General features: G+C 36.4%; 1 protein-coding gene across 1 annotated transcript in view; it reads left to right on the forward strand.

The window, feature by feature from the left end:
* Positions 1 to 14,063, forward strand: part of l(1)G0004 (RNA-binding protein pno1) — a 68,563-nt gene that overhangs the window by 25,291 nt on the left and 29,209 nt on the right. The window contains exons 5-6 of the mRNA XM_090373519.1: positions 5,261 to 5,321; positions 12,433 to 12,550. Of these exons, the coding sequence (XP_090229645.1) occupies positions 5,261 to 5,321; positions 12,433 to 12,550 (179 nt within the window). The remainder of the gene's footprint in view (positions 1 to 5,260; positions 5,322 to 12,432; positions 12,551 to 14,063) is intronic.

A 14,063-nucleotide genomic window follows, 5' to 3' on the forward strand; every position in this document is an offset into this window, starting at 1 on the left:
TATTCGGAGGGTGGAAGCTGGTGAAAGCCATCCTAATGTGTGTGTGTGTGTAGGTCTATGAATATGCCTCCATCAACTATTACTACAATTACAAAGAATGCTGATAAAATAATACCAGAGTAAGTGCTGCACAAGTTAGTTACAGCAGAAGTAAGCTTTTAGAAAAAAATGGAGCAATTGCTAACAATGATTTGAACCAAAAAAATATTCCCTTGACCCCAAGCTGTAATAACTGAAAAGGCTAAGTCAATTTTTGAAGACTTAAAGAAGAAAAGAGGTCAGTGCAATGAAATATTTTTGCTAGTTCATGAGATTTAAAGTAAGAACCAAATGCAGAAGTGTGAAAATTACCAGCGAGGCAGCAAGTGCAGATGCTGAGGTGGCTGCTACATTCCCTGCAGAGTTTCAGGCCATAGTAGAGGAGGTGAATATCCTTCAGATCTCATCTTCAATGTTGATGAAATTGGCCTTTATTGGAAAAAGTTGCCCTCAATAGCCTTCATTGCCCATGAAGAAAAGTCAGCCCCTTGGTTTAAAGCATCAATAGACAATGACACTTTTGTTGGGAGAAAGTGTCAGGCAATTTAAAATTGAAGCCAATGTTGGTGTACCACTCTGAAACACCATGTGTTTTGAAATGCTTAAATGAAGCCACGTTGCCTGTGTACTGGAAGTCAAACAAAGAAGGCCAGGGTGACACAGCCTGTCTTCTTGGATTGGTACACCAACTATTTTTGCCCTACTGTTCTCAAATTCTGCAATGACAAAGATTTACCAACCAAGGATATTCTTCTTTTGCCCCTGGACATCCTACAAATCGGGTGAAGTCAGAACACCTCTTAAAGTTAATGTTGTTTACATGCCCCCTACATCAGTTTTGAAACCCACAAACCAGGGAGTAATAGTCACCTTTAAAGCTTATTACCTACAACAAACATTTATAGAAATGGTAAAAGCTTTAGACATGTCCAACATTACCATCAGAGAATATCGGCAGTTGTTTGATGTCTTAATGGGCATCAATCACATTAACACAGCCTGGCAAGAAGTGACTGTCAATTGTCTAAATGGAGTGTGCATAAACTTCTCCAAGATTTCATGAATGACACTTCTAAAGTCAACAATGTTGTAGAAGACATTAGCAGGCTGGCACAAGGGGCAGGGTTAGAAGAAGTTACAGTTGAAGATGTAACTGAGCTCTTGAAAAGTCATGCAGAGGCTCTTTCAAATGAAGACCTTGAAGAGTTAGCTGCAGAACTTAGCCAACAGCCGGAGGAAGAGAAAGAAGAAGACCCTCCTCTAAAAATTATGAAGATCAGGATTCTTGCAAGTGTAGAGTTCCTTACTAATAAGCTCTGTAACATTGATCATGACTGGAAGAGAAGTGCCACAGTTAAAAGGGTGTCATATCAACCCTGAACCCTTATTTTGAAATTCTTAAAGAAATTAGAAAAAAATCCAGGTAATCAGCACTTGCTTCTTTCTAAAAAGAGGCAACCTTCTCTACCAGGGCCGTCAACAGAAGATCCTGAACCGGGAACTTCAAAAGTCAACTGAAACTTCGCCATTGCTCTACTGCCAAAATGTTTTATGTATACTACGTACTGTATTAAATTATTTTTTTATTTATGTAGGTTAAAAATAAAATATGTATATATATTTTTTTAATTAAAAAAGTGTTTTTCTGAGCTTTAATTACTCCAGTATTTGAAAAGGGTAAGTAAAATTTTTGCGCCCAGAATCTAACTCTGTGATTTCCCATTGACTCCATTATATGAAAGTTCCATTTGTGCCTGTCCCCACAGGAATCTAACCCCAGCATAAATCAAGGGCTACCTGTACCATATAATGGCTGCTGTTAAAAATTAAAAAATAAAAGCTCTAATGACATGGGATAGTTGCATAGAATGACTTGATGAATGTTTCTCATTAATTTTTTATTTTATTTAGGTGCACAGGGTAGCACAAAGTCGGATGCAAATATTTTTAATCATAACCTAGCAATGAGTAAAGCAGTTCAATGAGCCTTTGTACAAGCTTTTAACATATCGTAAGCAGAAATATTAATAAAAATTCAATATAATAGCATTTTTCATTGGTCATTACCTTAAAACAGTCCAGTAAACTGCCACTGGTGATTCTGTGACATTAACAGTGATTGGTTTTATGCCACCAAGTTTCTGAATGAAACAATATTGGATTTTATCCACTAAGTGGACAAAATTCCAATATTGTTTCATTCAGAGAGTAGTCAAGTCATTTCAGATCTGGTGAGTATATGGCTACTTTTCTTGAAAAGCGAGTAAATTCTAGTGCAGCACCGCTGATGTCTGCTCTTTACTTGTGAGGTTGCACTTATTTGGTTATATTCCACAATCTTTGGGAAAGTTGCCTATTGACCTAGGAAGAAGTACACCTCCAAAGATTTGATTGCAGAATACAGTAATAAAATTTTGCATCCTAACTTTTGTCTGTTGGAAATTTTAAATCTTATTTCATAAATGGTAATAATTAGGATGATGTTAGTTATGAGCATTATTAAAGTTGAATATGCTCTTTCTGGTGATGAACAGTCAGACCCCCATCTCCCATGATGGAAATCATATATCCAATATCAGTATCTTTTGGAAGATAAAATAAAAATGTTGATTTCAAAGGTATTGATCTCAATCAGACAAACATTTGTTGTCGGAAGCATATTTGACATGGAATCAATGGTTTCTGAGCAAATGCAATTTACTGGTTTGGATCTCAAAAATCAGGACAGTAAAGTAAATGTAGCATTTCTCTTTATTAAATATGTTCAACCAACAGTAGATGCTGAGATGATACACTCTGGTGATATTGTCATTTCATGGCTACTGAATTGCATTACAGTTGAAGATGGCCATTTGGGGAGTACCATGTATAGATGCACTAGTGACAGAAAGGCTGTCATTGTTTTTGTATGAAAGTTTTGTACCAGTATACATTAAAAGTGCGCAAAATAAGCTTTATTTTCAGTTTGTTGAACATATTTGATATGTAAGTGTACTTTTTTTACCGTACTACCTCACTTATGATTGCTTTCCAATCATAAATGAGGTAATACAAGATCTGCCACTTTTAAGCCATATTTACTCTGAGACCATTGCTATTACATAAAATATTCTTTAGGCAGAAATTGTTTCATCTAATTGAAATCATCAGTTTTGCAATTGACATTTTTTTTCTTCTATTTCCTATAGATCATTGAAAAATATATAAATTTCAATACTAGATAATGCTGATTGTCCATCATTGAAAATAAATGTTTGTTAACTCTGGATGGCCAAGGCCAGGAAAGTTTACAACTTCGTTGTAACTGTTTTACTTGTAGCAACATAACAGCACGGCAGCTGCTGTTATGTTGCTGCTGGGCAATCTGCACTTTTTGTGACAGTATATGGGCTAGATCTGGCAATTTATGAATTTGTGTACACACACATTACCCCAGCATCACCACAAGCAGCCCTTAATTACACCCTTGTCCACCATTAAGATGATAATTGCCTAGATATATTTAAAATTTACCCTGTGTTTTCATGTATAGTGTAATTTTTTTTTTTTTTTAATGAGAACCCTAAGCACAGACAGTATTAGAACCTATAGTACTTAGTACCATACATGGGTTAAAGATTGAGAAGATGAAAGAAAGTACTTGTTGACATTTGAACTTCAATTTCTGTAGATTGTAATTTTCAGGAAATATAAATGAAGGGAGGTTGTTCCAGAAAATGTAAGTTGAATGAATAAATGAAGCAGAAAAGTTGGTTCTGAGTTTGAAGTTGGACAACAGTAAGAGGATGTTGACTGGTGGCGGCACGTGTTCGCACCAGTGTTTAAAGCTGCAGGGATTTCAAGACAGGAAAGGAAAATTATCTGATGCAAATTTTGAAATGTGGCTGTTATTCAAATTTGAATAATTAAAATGTCTGTTACAAAAACAATGAATTTAACATTTTTTTTTATTTCACATATTTAGTGAAATAAATAAATGTTTAATTCATTGTTTTTGAACACACAACTTCTATTGTTATCACACATAGAGAATCTCATCAGAAAACAAGACAGTAAGATTATGTTGGAGGACTAGAAAAATGCTGCCTGGTCTGATGATTCCTGGTTCCTGCTGTTCCAGCATGCTAAAAATATAAAATAATAAATGCACATACATTTTACCAAGGCTTGGCAAAACCAGGAGCAAATTACTACTAAAGCATTACAGCAGTCACAGAGGCTTATCAGTTTTTGTCGCCAAAAAATTGGGCAAAAAAGTTCAAGAGAAAGTGTAAAATTCAACAATGGTATATCATGAAATATTTAAAAATTAAACTACTGTGGAAGAAACTTTACAGATCACAAACACCATCTAGTGCTAGACCATATCAAGCATTTCATTTTGCAGTCCTGATTGCATCATTAATATTGCTTAAACAGGATGCAAGTATCAAAGAAATGTAAAACATGCTTTCTCTTAGAAATGAACAGAATTAGCAGTTAAATGAATTAAATTACTTGCTCTTGCAAAAAAACATTAAATGTACTACATAGGTTTCAGAATTTGTGGCCTGTTGATATACTGTCTTTTGATTTTTGTTGCACATGTTATTAGAATACAAAAGTCCTTCACTTAGTTGCAAAATTGAATGGCGAATAATTGATATATATGACTGAGAGCCCATAAAGTCCCCCCACCCCTTCCCATTACTATTTTACACAAATGAATGTAGTTCTTGTGTTGCAAACTTCTTAAGTTTTGTTACAGCTTGCTATTTAATCTGTTTTTCCTATACTTGCTTGATTCACTTCTTTTTATAGTTCTCTTAATTAGGTAAATAGCCGAGTGGGTAAAGTACCTGCCCGGCAACCCAAAGGTCGCGGGTTCGATTCCCGCCTCGGGCTTGGATCAAAGTACTGCAAAAACCTTGGGAGGTGCAATATGGCCACAGAAGCCGATGCGCCAACAACTACCAAATCAAAAAAAAAAAAAAAAAAAAAAAATTAGGTAAACATATTTTTTAAATTAATCGGTATTATAAACTTGCTTTTTCGTAGCATAAAGCCTCACACATTCAAGTGTATTATTCCTACTTAAATAGGAACAAATACACCTGTGTAGTAATAACTAATAGCAAACATATTTTGTCTTTAGTTATAGTATTATTGTAATTTGTAGTTATTTTATATAATGTAGAATTAAAGAAAATGGTTATTCACTGATGTGATTATCATTTGGCAGGATGCATTGGCACTGATCAGATTAGATGAACTGTTCTTGGAATCTTTTGAAATTCAGGATGGTAGGTTCAAATTTCATTATTAATCAACAACAAATGTAATAATTTTCGATATAATTTAATTTTAACTTGTAGAATGAACATGCAAGTGAAATTTTAATAAAACAACTGATAAAAATGTAAGATGAAAGTGTTATTTTCATTTCATAGGTTTAATTATACAAGTATAACTATCTTAATAACAAACACAGATTTATGTAAAAGCAAAAATGCATGGCTACAGATTTTGAGACAACTGGAACTTGCCTTGCCAAAGTAAGGACAGATAATGTACTGCTTGGCCACTTAATCAGGACTGTGAGCTAATAGTATGTTGGACCATTGTTGTCCAAAATGGCTACTCAAGTACAACATGGAGTACTGGAGGTGTTGAAAAGTGACACCAACAATATTAAGCCTTTCAGATATTTTGTCATTTTGACAAAATTGCCTGGAGTGAGTAAATAGAATATTGTACTGAAAAAATAAATAAATAAAATAAAATAAATTTTTCCTAGTCATAGCTTAAACTTCCAATGGAGTATTGATCTGGGTACTGGGCTGTCCAAAGTAGGTGCTTGAAATTGTGCTCATTAGCATGGGAACATGATGCAAGAAAGCAAGCTTATATAGCATCAGCCAAAAAAAAAAAACCCCTTATTTCACCCATCCACTCGCTCCAAACATTTGTCAAGTTCTGCCTTGAATCTGTTTAAGGTATCAACTTCTACAGCGACAGATGAAAGTTTGTTCCAGCAACCAACCACCCACTGGCTAAAGGCACACTTCCACACATCTATCCTACAACCGTCTTTCCTCAATTTGAATTTATGCCCTCTCAGGCGATTATTCTGAGCAAGAGGAAGAAGAATCCCATCAGCATTGAGCATGCTCAAACCATTCAAGGCTTTATACACCTCAATCAGATCACCTCGCAGGTGCCTAGTCTCCAGACACTAATTTGCAAAACTTAAGTCTTTCTTCGTAAGAGCAACCCTTTGTTCTGTTCACTAATCTACTAATCTTGTTGCCCTTCTCTGTAATCATTCCAACAGCTCTACATCCCTCTTAAAATGAGGCCTCCAGACCTGTATACAGTACTCAAGATGTGGCCTGACAATTGCTTTATACAAGAGGATAATCACCTCCTTATCCCTGCTAGAAAAATTCCTGTATATCATTGACAAGACACCATGAGCTACTCTTGCAGACAATCTGCACTGCTCAGACAACTTCATATCTGCCTGCACAATTACCCCCAGGTCCTTTTCATTCTCTACCACTGTCAGTTTGATACCACAGAGTTGATACGTTACTCTGTGATTACTGCGTCCCGTGCCGACTGGGCTAGCCGGGTGGGTAAAGTGCCTGCCTGGCAACCCAAAAGTCATGGGTTCGAATCCCACCTCTGGCTTGGATCAGAGTAGTGTAAAAAAAAAGCCTTGGGAGGTGCATTATGGCCACGGAAGCCAATGTGCCAACAACTAACAAAAAAAAAAAAAAAAAAATTTCTAGATCCTGTTGCAGCAGTGTTCTGTCATTAGTGTCATTAACAACCCTGCCAACCTTCATATCATCTGCAAACTTGGACATTAAGCCTGATATACCATCATCAATATCATTTATAAATACAGAAAACAACAATGGACCCAACACTCAACCCCAAGGGACTCCACTAATAACATTAGTCCACGAAGAGCAGTGTCCATTGATTACCACTCTCTGTCTTCTCCCACTCAACCATCCCTTTATCCATAGCAGCAATTTGCCTCTAATGCCACACTGCTCCAATTTGTGCAACAGTATCAAAGGCCTTTCTAAGATCCAAATATATGATACCAAAGTTATTCTTTGCATCCAATTCCTTCGTAACTACATCATAGTATCCAATCAAATTAGTCACACAAGACTTCCTCTTAACAAACCCATGCTGTGTCCAAGTTTTTATATATATATATATATATATATATATTTTTTTTTTTTTTTTTTTTTTTTTTTTTTTATGTAAACCCCAAACACGATAGGTATTAGAACCTATAGTACTTAGTACCGTGCTTTGGTTGGAGGTTGAGAAGACGAAAGAAAATATTTGTTGACATTGGACTTGAACTTCTGTAGACTGTAATTTTCAGGAAATACGTATGAAGGAAGGTTGTTCCAGAAAACGGCAGTTGAATGAATAAACGAGGAAGATGAAAAGTTGGTCCTGTGAGTTTGAAGTTGGACAGTAAATGGATGTTGGTTGGTGGTGGCACGTGTTTGGACCATTTTGAAAGAGAGAGTGGGAATTATAGAACCCAATTCAGAAGAACAGTGCCCATGGAAGTATCTGTAGAAGAGGCATGCAGCAGAAACAGTACGTCCATGAGAGAGCGAGTGGAGAGACTCTGTTAGAGATGAATCATTAATTAACCTAACTGCCCTCTTCTGAATGGAATCAAGAAGCCTGAGAGAGGTTTTGGGGGCACCACCCCAGATGTGGGAACAATATTCCATGGCAGAGCAGATTTCCGATTTATACAGAGTGGGCAGCTGTTTGGAAGAAAAGTTTTTTTTAGATGCGGAGGAAGCAATATTTGTAATGTGCTTGTGACAAGAGAGAGAGAGATTAGAAGTCAGGGTAATACCCTAAAGAGATATCATTTTTCCTAGAAATCAGAATGTCACCAAAAATAAGTATAGGAGCAGAAGAATCCTTTTTGCGAGATATAAGACAAAACTGAGTTTTAGAAGGGTTGAAATCAACTAAGTTGTCTTTGCCCCACTGGAGAATTACCTGAAGATCGGCATTTAAGGAATTGGTAGCAGATTTTCAAGAAATTGAAGCTGATTGAGCAGGATAAGGTTTCTCAAAATGGAAAGTGCAATGTGCTATCATCGGCAAAACTATGGATGGGATTTCCAGTCAATGGAAGAAGGTCATTAATATACAAGAGGAAAAGAGTGGGGGAAAGAACTGAACCTTGGGGGACACCGGCATTAGTGGAGAAGTTAGAAGACAGAGAGCCATCACACTCAGTGAGCAATCACAGAGAAAACTGGATAACCAATTACTAAAAACAGTTGGCAAACCATAAGATGGAAGCTTGTTTAGAAGACCTTTATGCCAAACACGATCGAAAGCCTTTGAGATGTCAAGAGCAACTACAGTCTGTCCTTGTATAGCACGATAGTTGCGTTCCTAAAAACCCTCGTGCAATGCAAAATCATGCAATATAAACAACAGGCCCTATGGGAAAAGTGGGGTTAGGTGCCGACCACCCAAGATTGAACACACATTTCGAACCAAAACAGTACCAAACACAATAAATAATCGGGTAATTTTAATCGTTATAAAATTCTTACGTATTTTATAACGATTAAAATACGTAATAAAAATAATATTATATTATAATAAAGTATTTTTTAATACTAAAAAATACTTTTTTACGGAAAAAATACGTATTTTATTCGTAAAAAATTTATTATACAGTAATACCCCGAAGTTACGCGATAGGTGGGTCGGACGAAAATCGCGTAAGTCGGGGTACAACTTTGCATATAAATACATATAAATTTTGCTTAATTGGGACCAAGGACTAACAAAAACACTAGTTTAGAAGAAAAATATTAATAAAATTGCAGTTCTTTATACATATTAATACAAAATATGTATTAAAAAAACAAATGACTTACGTAAAAAAGTTATTTCGATGTCGATAGCTTCATAAAATCTAACAAATTCGTCTGACGACACAGCGCCTTCTTTTTTTCACGCAGAATTTCTTCGTAGCAAGCTAATAATTTTTTTATTCCTTGCTTTGTAGCTATAACGAGTTCTTCGTTGGAGTCTATGTTTTCTAAAATTTTTAAGCCCTTTACAATTGAGCCCTTTTCAATTTTCAACCTGTCAAGTTTGCAATTGTTGTGCTTTTCGCCATTGCTTCATTTAGGCCTGTAGCACGTGCAATATCACATGGTCTTTCATTTCGCTCAAAGCGTTTCACAATTTCATATTTTTTCTCTATCGACAGAGGCGGACTGGCCATAAGCCTTACCGGGGAAACCCCGGTGGCCGGTGTGATTTTGGCCATAAACCATAGTATGAGGCCACTATAAATTTTCCCGGGTAAGAATTTTTGACCCAGTCCGCCTCTGTTTATCGATAATTGCTTTTCTTTTTCTCTCTGAATCTGCAGTGTCTTCACCAGGACGCTTCCTTTTCACAACTTTTAATTAAGTATTTTACTCATTTTTAGGGAATAAAGCGCAATTACAAAACGAGGAGGCACGCTTGATACGCATAAAGCTGCGCGCATGTAGCAACTGAATAAACAACACCATAAAGGCAGAGATACACTATTAACACCTCACATTTCTAGGGGTTACTACCATAAAACAATAAAAATCCAGTTGCGTTTCTGCTAGTGAAATCTGTTATAAACTGGTAGTAAACTCGATCTAATTGCATTTGCGATTATAGCTGGAATTGTGTTGGTTTTTACGTTATTATGGTGAAATGTGTTTTCCCTTCACTGATATAAAACACATAAATACATTTTCAGAATCTTCTTCGTTCCTATCGTGTTGCGTTCAGTTGGGGGTGTTTCCGTATTCGACTGCCATTTCTTGTAAACACAAAGGCGAATCGTGTATAAGCGAATTTGGTTCGTGTTATATAAGATAACTTTCCCCTATTTATAAATCGTGTATGATCGAATACGTGTAATGCAAACACGTGTTTTACGAGGACCGACTGTACTTGTGTTTCCCCGAACCTTTCCATTGAATTAGTCCATAAATGGGTAACATAAGCAAGAATATCACCAGTGGATCGACAGTGACGGAATCCATACTGGCGATCGTTGATCAGACGGAAGGTTTCTGGGTAGTGTAAGAGTTGGCGGTTAATTGATTTCTCCATTACTTTAGAAAGAGTAGAAGTAATTGCAATGGGACAATAATTGGATGGGAGGGATTTGTCACCCTTTTTAGGAATTGGCTGGATATGAGAAAATTTCCAAACAGAAGGAAAAACACCTTTGCAATAAGAAAGTGAAAAAAGGGGGAAAAGAACAGGAGTAAGTTCAGGAGCACAGGTTTTGAGAACAAGTGGAGAAATACCATCGGGACCTGGAGCTTTCTTATCATCAAGATTCGTCAAAATGCTTTTGATGGAAGACCACAGGAGGCATTGAATGAAGCGTGTTGGGAATGGTGGGAGGTGTTTTACCAAGATCATTAATATATGAGTTGGAAGAAAAATGGGATGCTAGCAGGTCAGCTTTATCCTTGGCTGAAGTAGCAACAGAACCATCTGGTTTGGACAGAGGTGGGAGCAGGTATGGGCAAAAGTTGCGTCCAATAGCTTTGGCAACCATTAGGGCAAGAAGCAAGTTTTCTACTCTTAGCCTGTTCAAACTCTAGTTTGGACTTATTAATAACTGCTTTACAATTGTTGCGAGCGTTGGTGTAGGCAGAAAATGAAACTGAAGAATTAGAAACAAGCCAATTACGATATGCAACATTCTTCTCTTGAACAGCCTTGGCACATTTATTGGAAAACCAAGGTTTAATAAAGGACAAGATTTTAAAGTGGAGTGTGGGATAAAGGATTCCATTCTTGCAAGAATAATTTCACTGACATGATCTGAGCAAACGTTGACATCAGAAGTTTTGAATCGGTAATCTGACCAAGGAAGAGAAGAAAAGAAATCTCGGGCATCATCCCATTTTGCATTCTTGTGATGCCAAACAATACGAGATTGATCACGAGATAAAGGCTCCATTGGAGAAGAGACAATCGCTAAGTTGTGATCTGAGATGCCTCAAGGACCACTCACTTTGACCGTGTACTTAGGATTGTTTGTGAGAAAAAGATCAAACGTATTGGCTGTATGGTTGGGATTGTCCGGTATTCTTGTAGGTAAATGAACTTTTGCAAGGTCATTAGAAATTGGAAAAGCCTCAGCATCTCAACCAGCTGGGTCAGTGTGACTAGAAATGGCGACACAACATGTTATTAGGTAGGTTAGCATTTTTCCAAACTTTTTTAGCCATGGAACACTTTTAATCCTACAATATATTTATGGAACACAAGTTTATCAGCAGCCAAAGAACTGTTTGCTAATATTTTATTACATACGACTCATTGTGCATCATGAGCATTTTTATTTCCAACACGTGCAAACCCGAAATTCAAATAACTTTCATTTTGTCTTTTATTAGTTGGTTTCTGTTTTTTCACTTCTGATTTTTGGGGAACAAAAAGCTGCGATTGTTCATCCTCACTTTGAAGTGTGACAATATTGTGTTTGTTTTCATTGACCAATTAAATTAGATTGATACAAAAGTGGCGTACGCTATAAATTTGCAAAATTTATTTATTTTATTTTTTTAATTATTAATTAAGATTTTTCACGGAACAGTGTTTGAGAAACGCTGAGGTAGGTGATCATAATTCTTTGAGGTGTGCATAAGAAACTTTTGTGCTGAAATGTTCAAATTTCATAAGATCCATTCTAGGTTGCTATTGTGATTGTAACTTAATCAAAGTGTAGTGTTAGTATTTTTTTCCCTGCCTCTAATCTTTCCAAATCCCAACAATATATTTGATAAAATGTGACAGAAAAACCATAACTTAAACTGTACTCGTGGAAATACATAATAGAGAGACTAGAAGAGGTCGTAATTAAATAGAATTAATTCACAGGTATGTAAGACAATGCACAATTTCAGTCTTCGGTAAATTTTAATGTGAAACACATAACCAAAACTTGCAGATGATCCTCGAAGATAATTGGGAATTTACTATAGTTGCTGATTTGGTAGTCTAGGGCAAAGATGTAGAGGTTTTCTTCTTGTGACTTTAATTTTGATCCTACAAATAAAGTGTTTATAGAACAAGTATAGTGGACAGGAAATATGCACTGCTGACCTGTCCAGAACAGCCAAACTTACATATAAAAGTGGACTTTTACCTTTCCCACCCCCATTCCAAACTTAAGTTTAGAATAAAAGGAATTTTGACCTGTTGAAATTTTTAATGATGTGAATGCACATTGTACAGTACATGTTACCTTTGGTTTTTAGATACTTTTATTAAGTTTTGTAAATACAAGTTTGTAAATTGACCAAGGACAATATTTATTCACAGTTAAACCTTTGAAAGGAGACCATCTGTCCCGAGCTATTGGTCGGATAGCTGGAAAGGGGGGAAAAACAAAATATAGTATTGAGAATGCAACAAAGACGAGGATAGTGCTGAGTAACAAGTAAGGTTTCATTTTATTATATAAAATAATACTTAAAAAGCATGCTGAAATCTTTAGTTTAATATCAGTTTGTTTTCTATTATAAATAGGAACCAATATTCACTTTATGCACAATTTTCTTATGAGAAGTGTAATACTGTTTGTAGTGTATTTTGGTAGTTATTTGCCTTGACACTTTTGTGAGGTAGGTTTCTTGGCTATATGCATGCAACCTGGAGTGAATTTTTTTAAGAAATTTGCCAGTATATAAAAATATGTGGGTAAAATGCTTTTAAATATTATTATTTTTTTTTCCCCTATTTTGACTCTACAGCCAAACATTAGAGAAGTATTATTATTAAAAAAATAAAATCAGTTTCATTTAAAAAAAGAAAAAAAAAAAAAACTTGCCATCATCATTATTTACTGAATCAAATTACAGAGAATTTCTCTAATTTTTGGCTTTTGTAAACCCACATTGCCTTGATTTTGGAAGGGTATGCCCTTCAAAGAACACAGTTGATAATAAAGATTGGCCCCCTCTCCAGGGGACAAGAACACCTTTTCATAATAGAAGAAAATATATATAAAGCCTTCACCAACTTTACTCAATAAATATTTGAAGTAAGAAGAAACATGCAGAGACAGGGCTTACAGCCAACCAGTAACTAAAACTCCCCATGTTTCCCACCACACCCAGATGATAACATTTTTATCTGACAGGATAGCTGTAGCTAGCACCCTGAAAGATACCTAGATTGGGCAAAACTGAATTGACGAGTGGGCCACTCCCAGGGTTACCCTGCCATGAGTAGGGAACTGGGGCCCCCCCCACACTCACTCACTGAGTAAATATAAAGGGGAGAGAGATGTACAGGCAGCCAGGGATGCAACTCAGCTGAATAATATTAGTAAGCTTGTTGCAAGGGGATGGAATGAATGAAGAATGAATGAATGAGTGCAAAAGGATTGAGTGACAGTGTTGGGTACTGAATGAATGTAATAGAGTGAAATTGAAATTGTGGTGAAAGATAAAGAATGTGAAGTTATACAAAGGGTACTAGGAAAGCTTTGCAGTACAGCTTTGTTTATTTAATTTTTTCAAAGTAATTTCCTCTACATTCAATACACCTCTCCATCCTCCGAAACCAATCTTTAAACCAGTTCTGCCAAGTTTTCACTAGGGAGTAAAGCACACTCGTTGTCCCAAGCCCGTAGAAGGTCCTCATCACTGGAAAACCGCCTCCCTTTTAGCTTCATTTTCACATGCGGGAACAGTGCAAAGTCGCAGGGAGCAAGGTCTGGACTGTAGGGAGGGTGCTCGAGAAGTTTCAGTCCTGTCGTGGTCAAATATTCGGTGCAGGCTTTGGCGCGGTGAGCTGGAGCATTATCGTGATGGAGGTACCAGGTGTCCATTCTTGACTTTGGCCGCAGGTTCTTCATAGATCCAATGACTTTAGGCAGGCATTGTTCAGTATACCACTTAGCTGTGACTGTCTTCTGCGTGTCCAAAACGACACGTTCCACAATTCCA

The sequence above is a fragment of the Mastigoproctus giganteus genome, chromosome 5, assembly GCF_048544385.1.
Source record: "Mastigoproctus giganteus isolate SK-2022 chromosome 5, ASM4854438v1, whole genome shotgun sequence".
NCBI lineage: Eukaryota > Metazoa > Arthropoda > Arachnida > Uropygi > Thelyphonidae > Mastigoproctus > Mastigoproctus giganteus.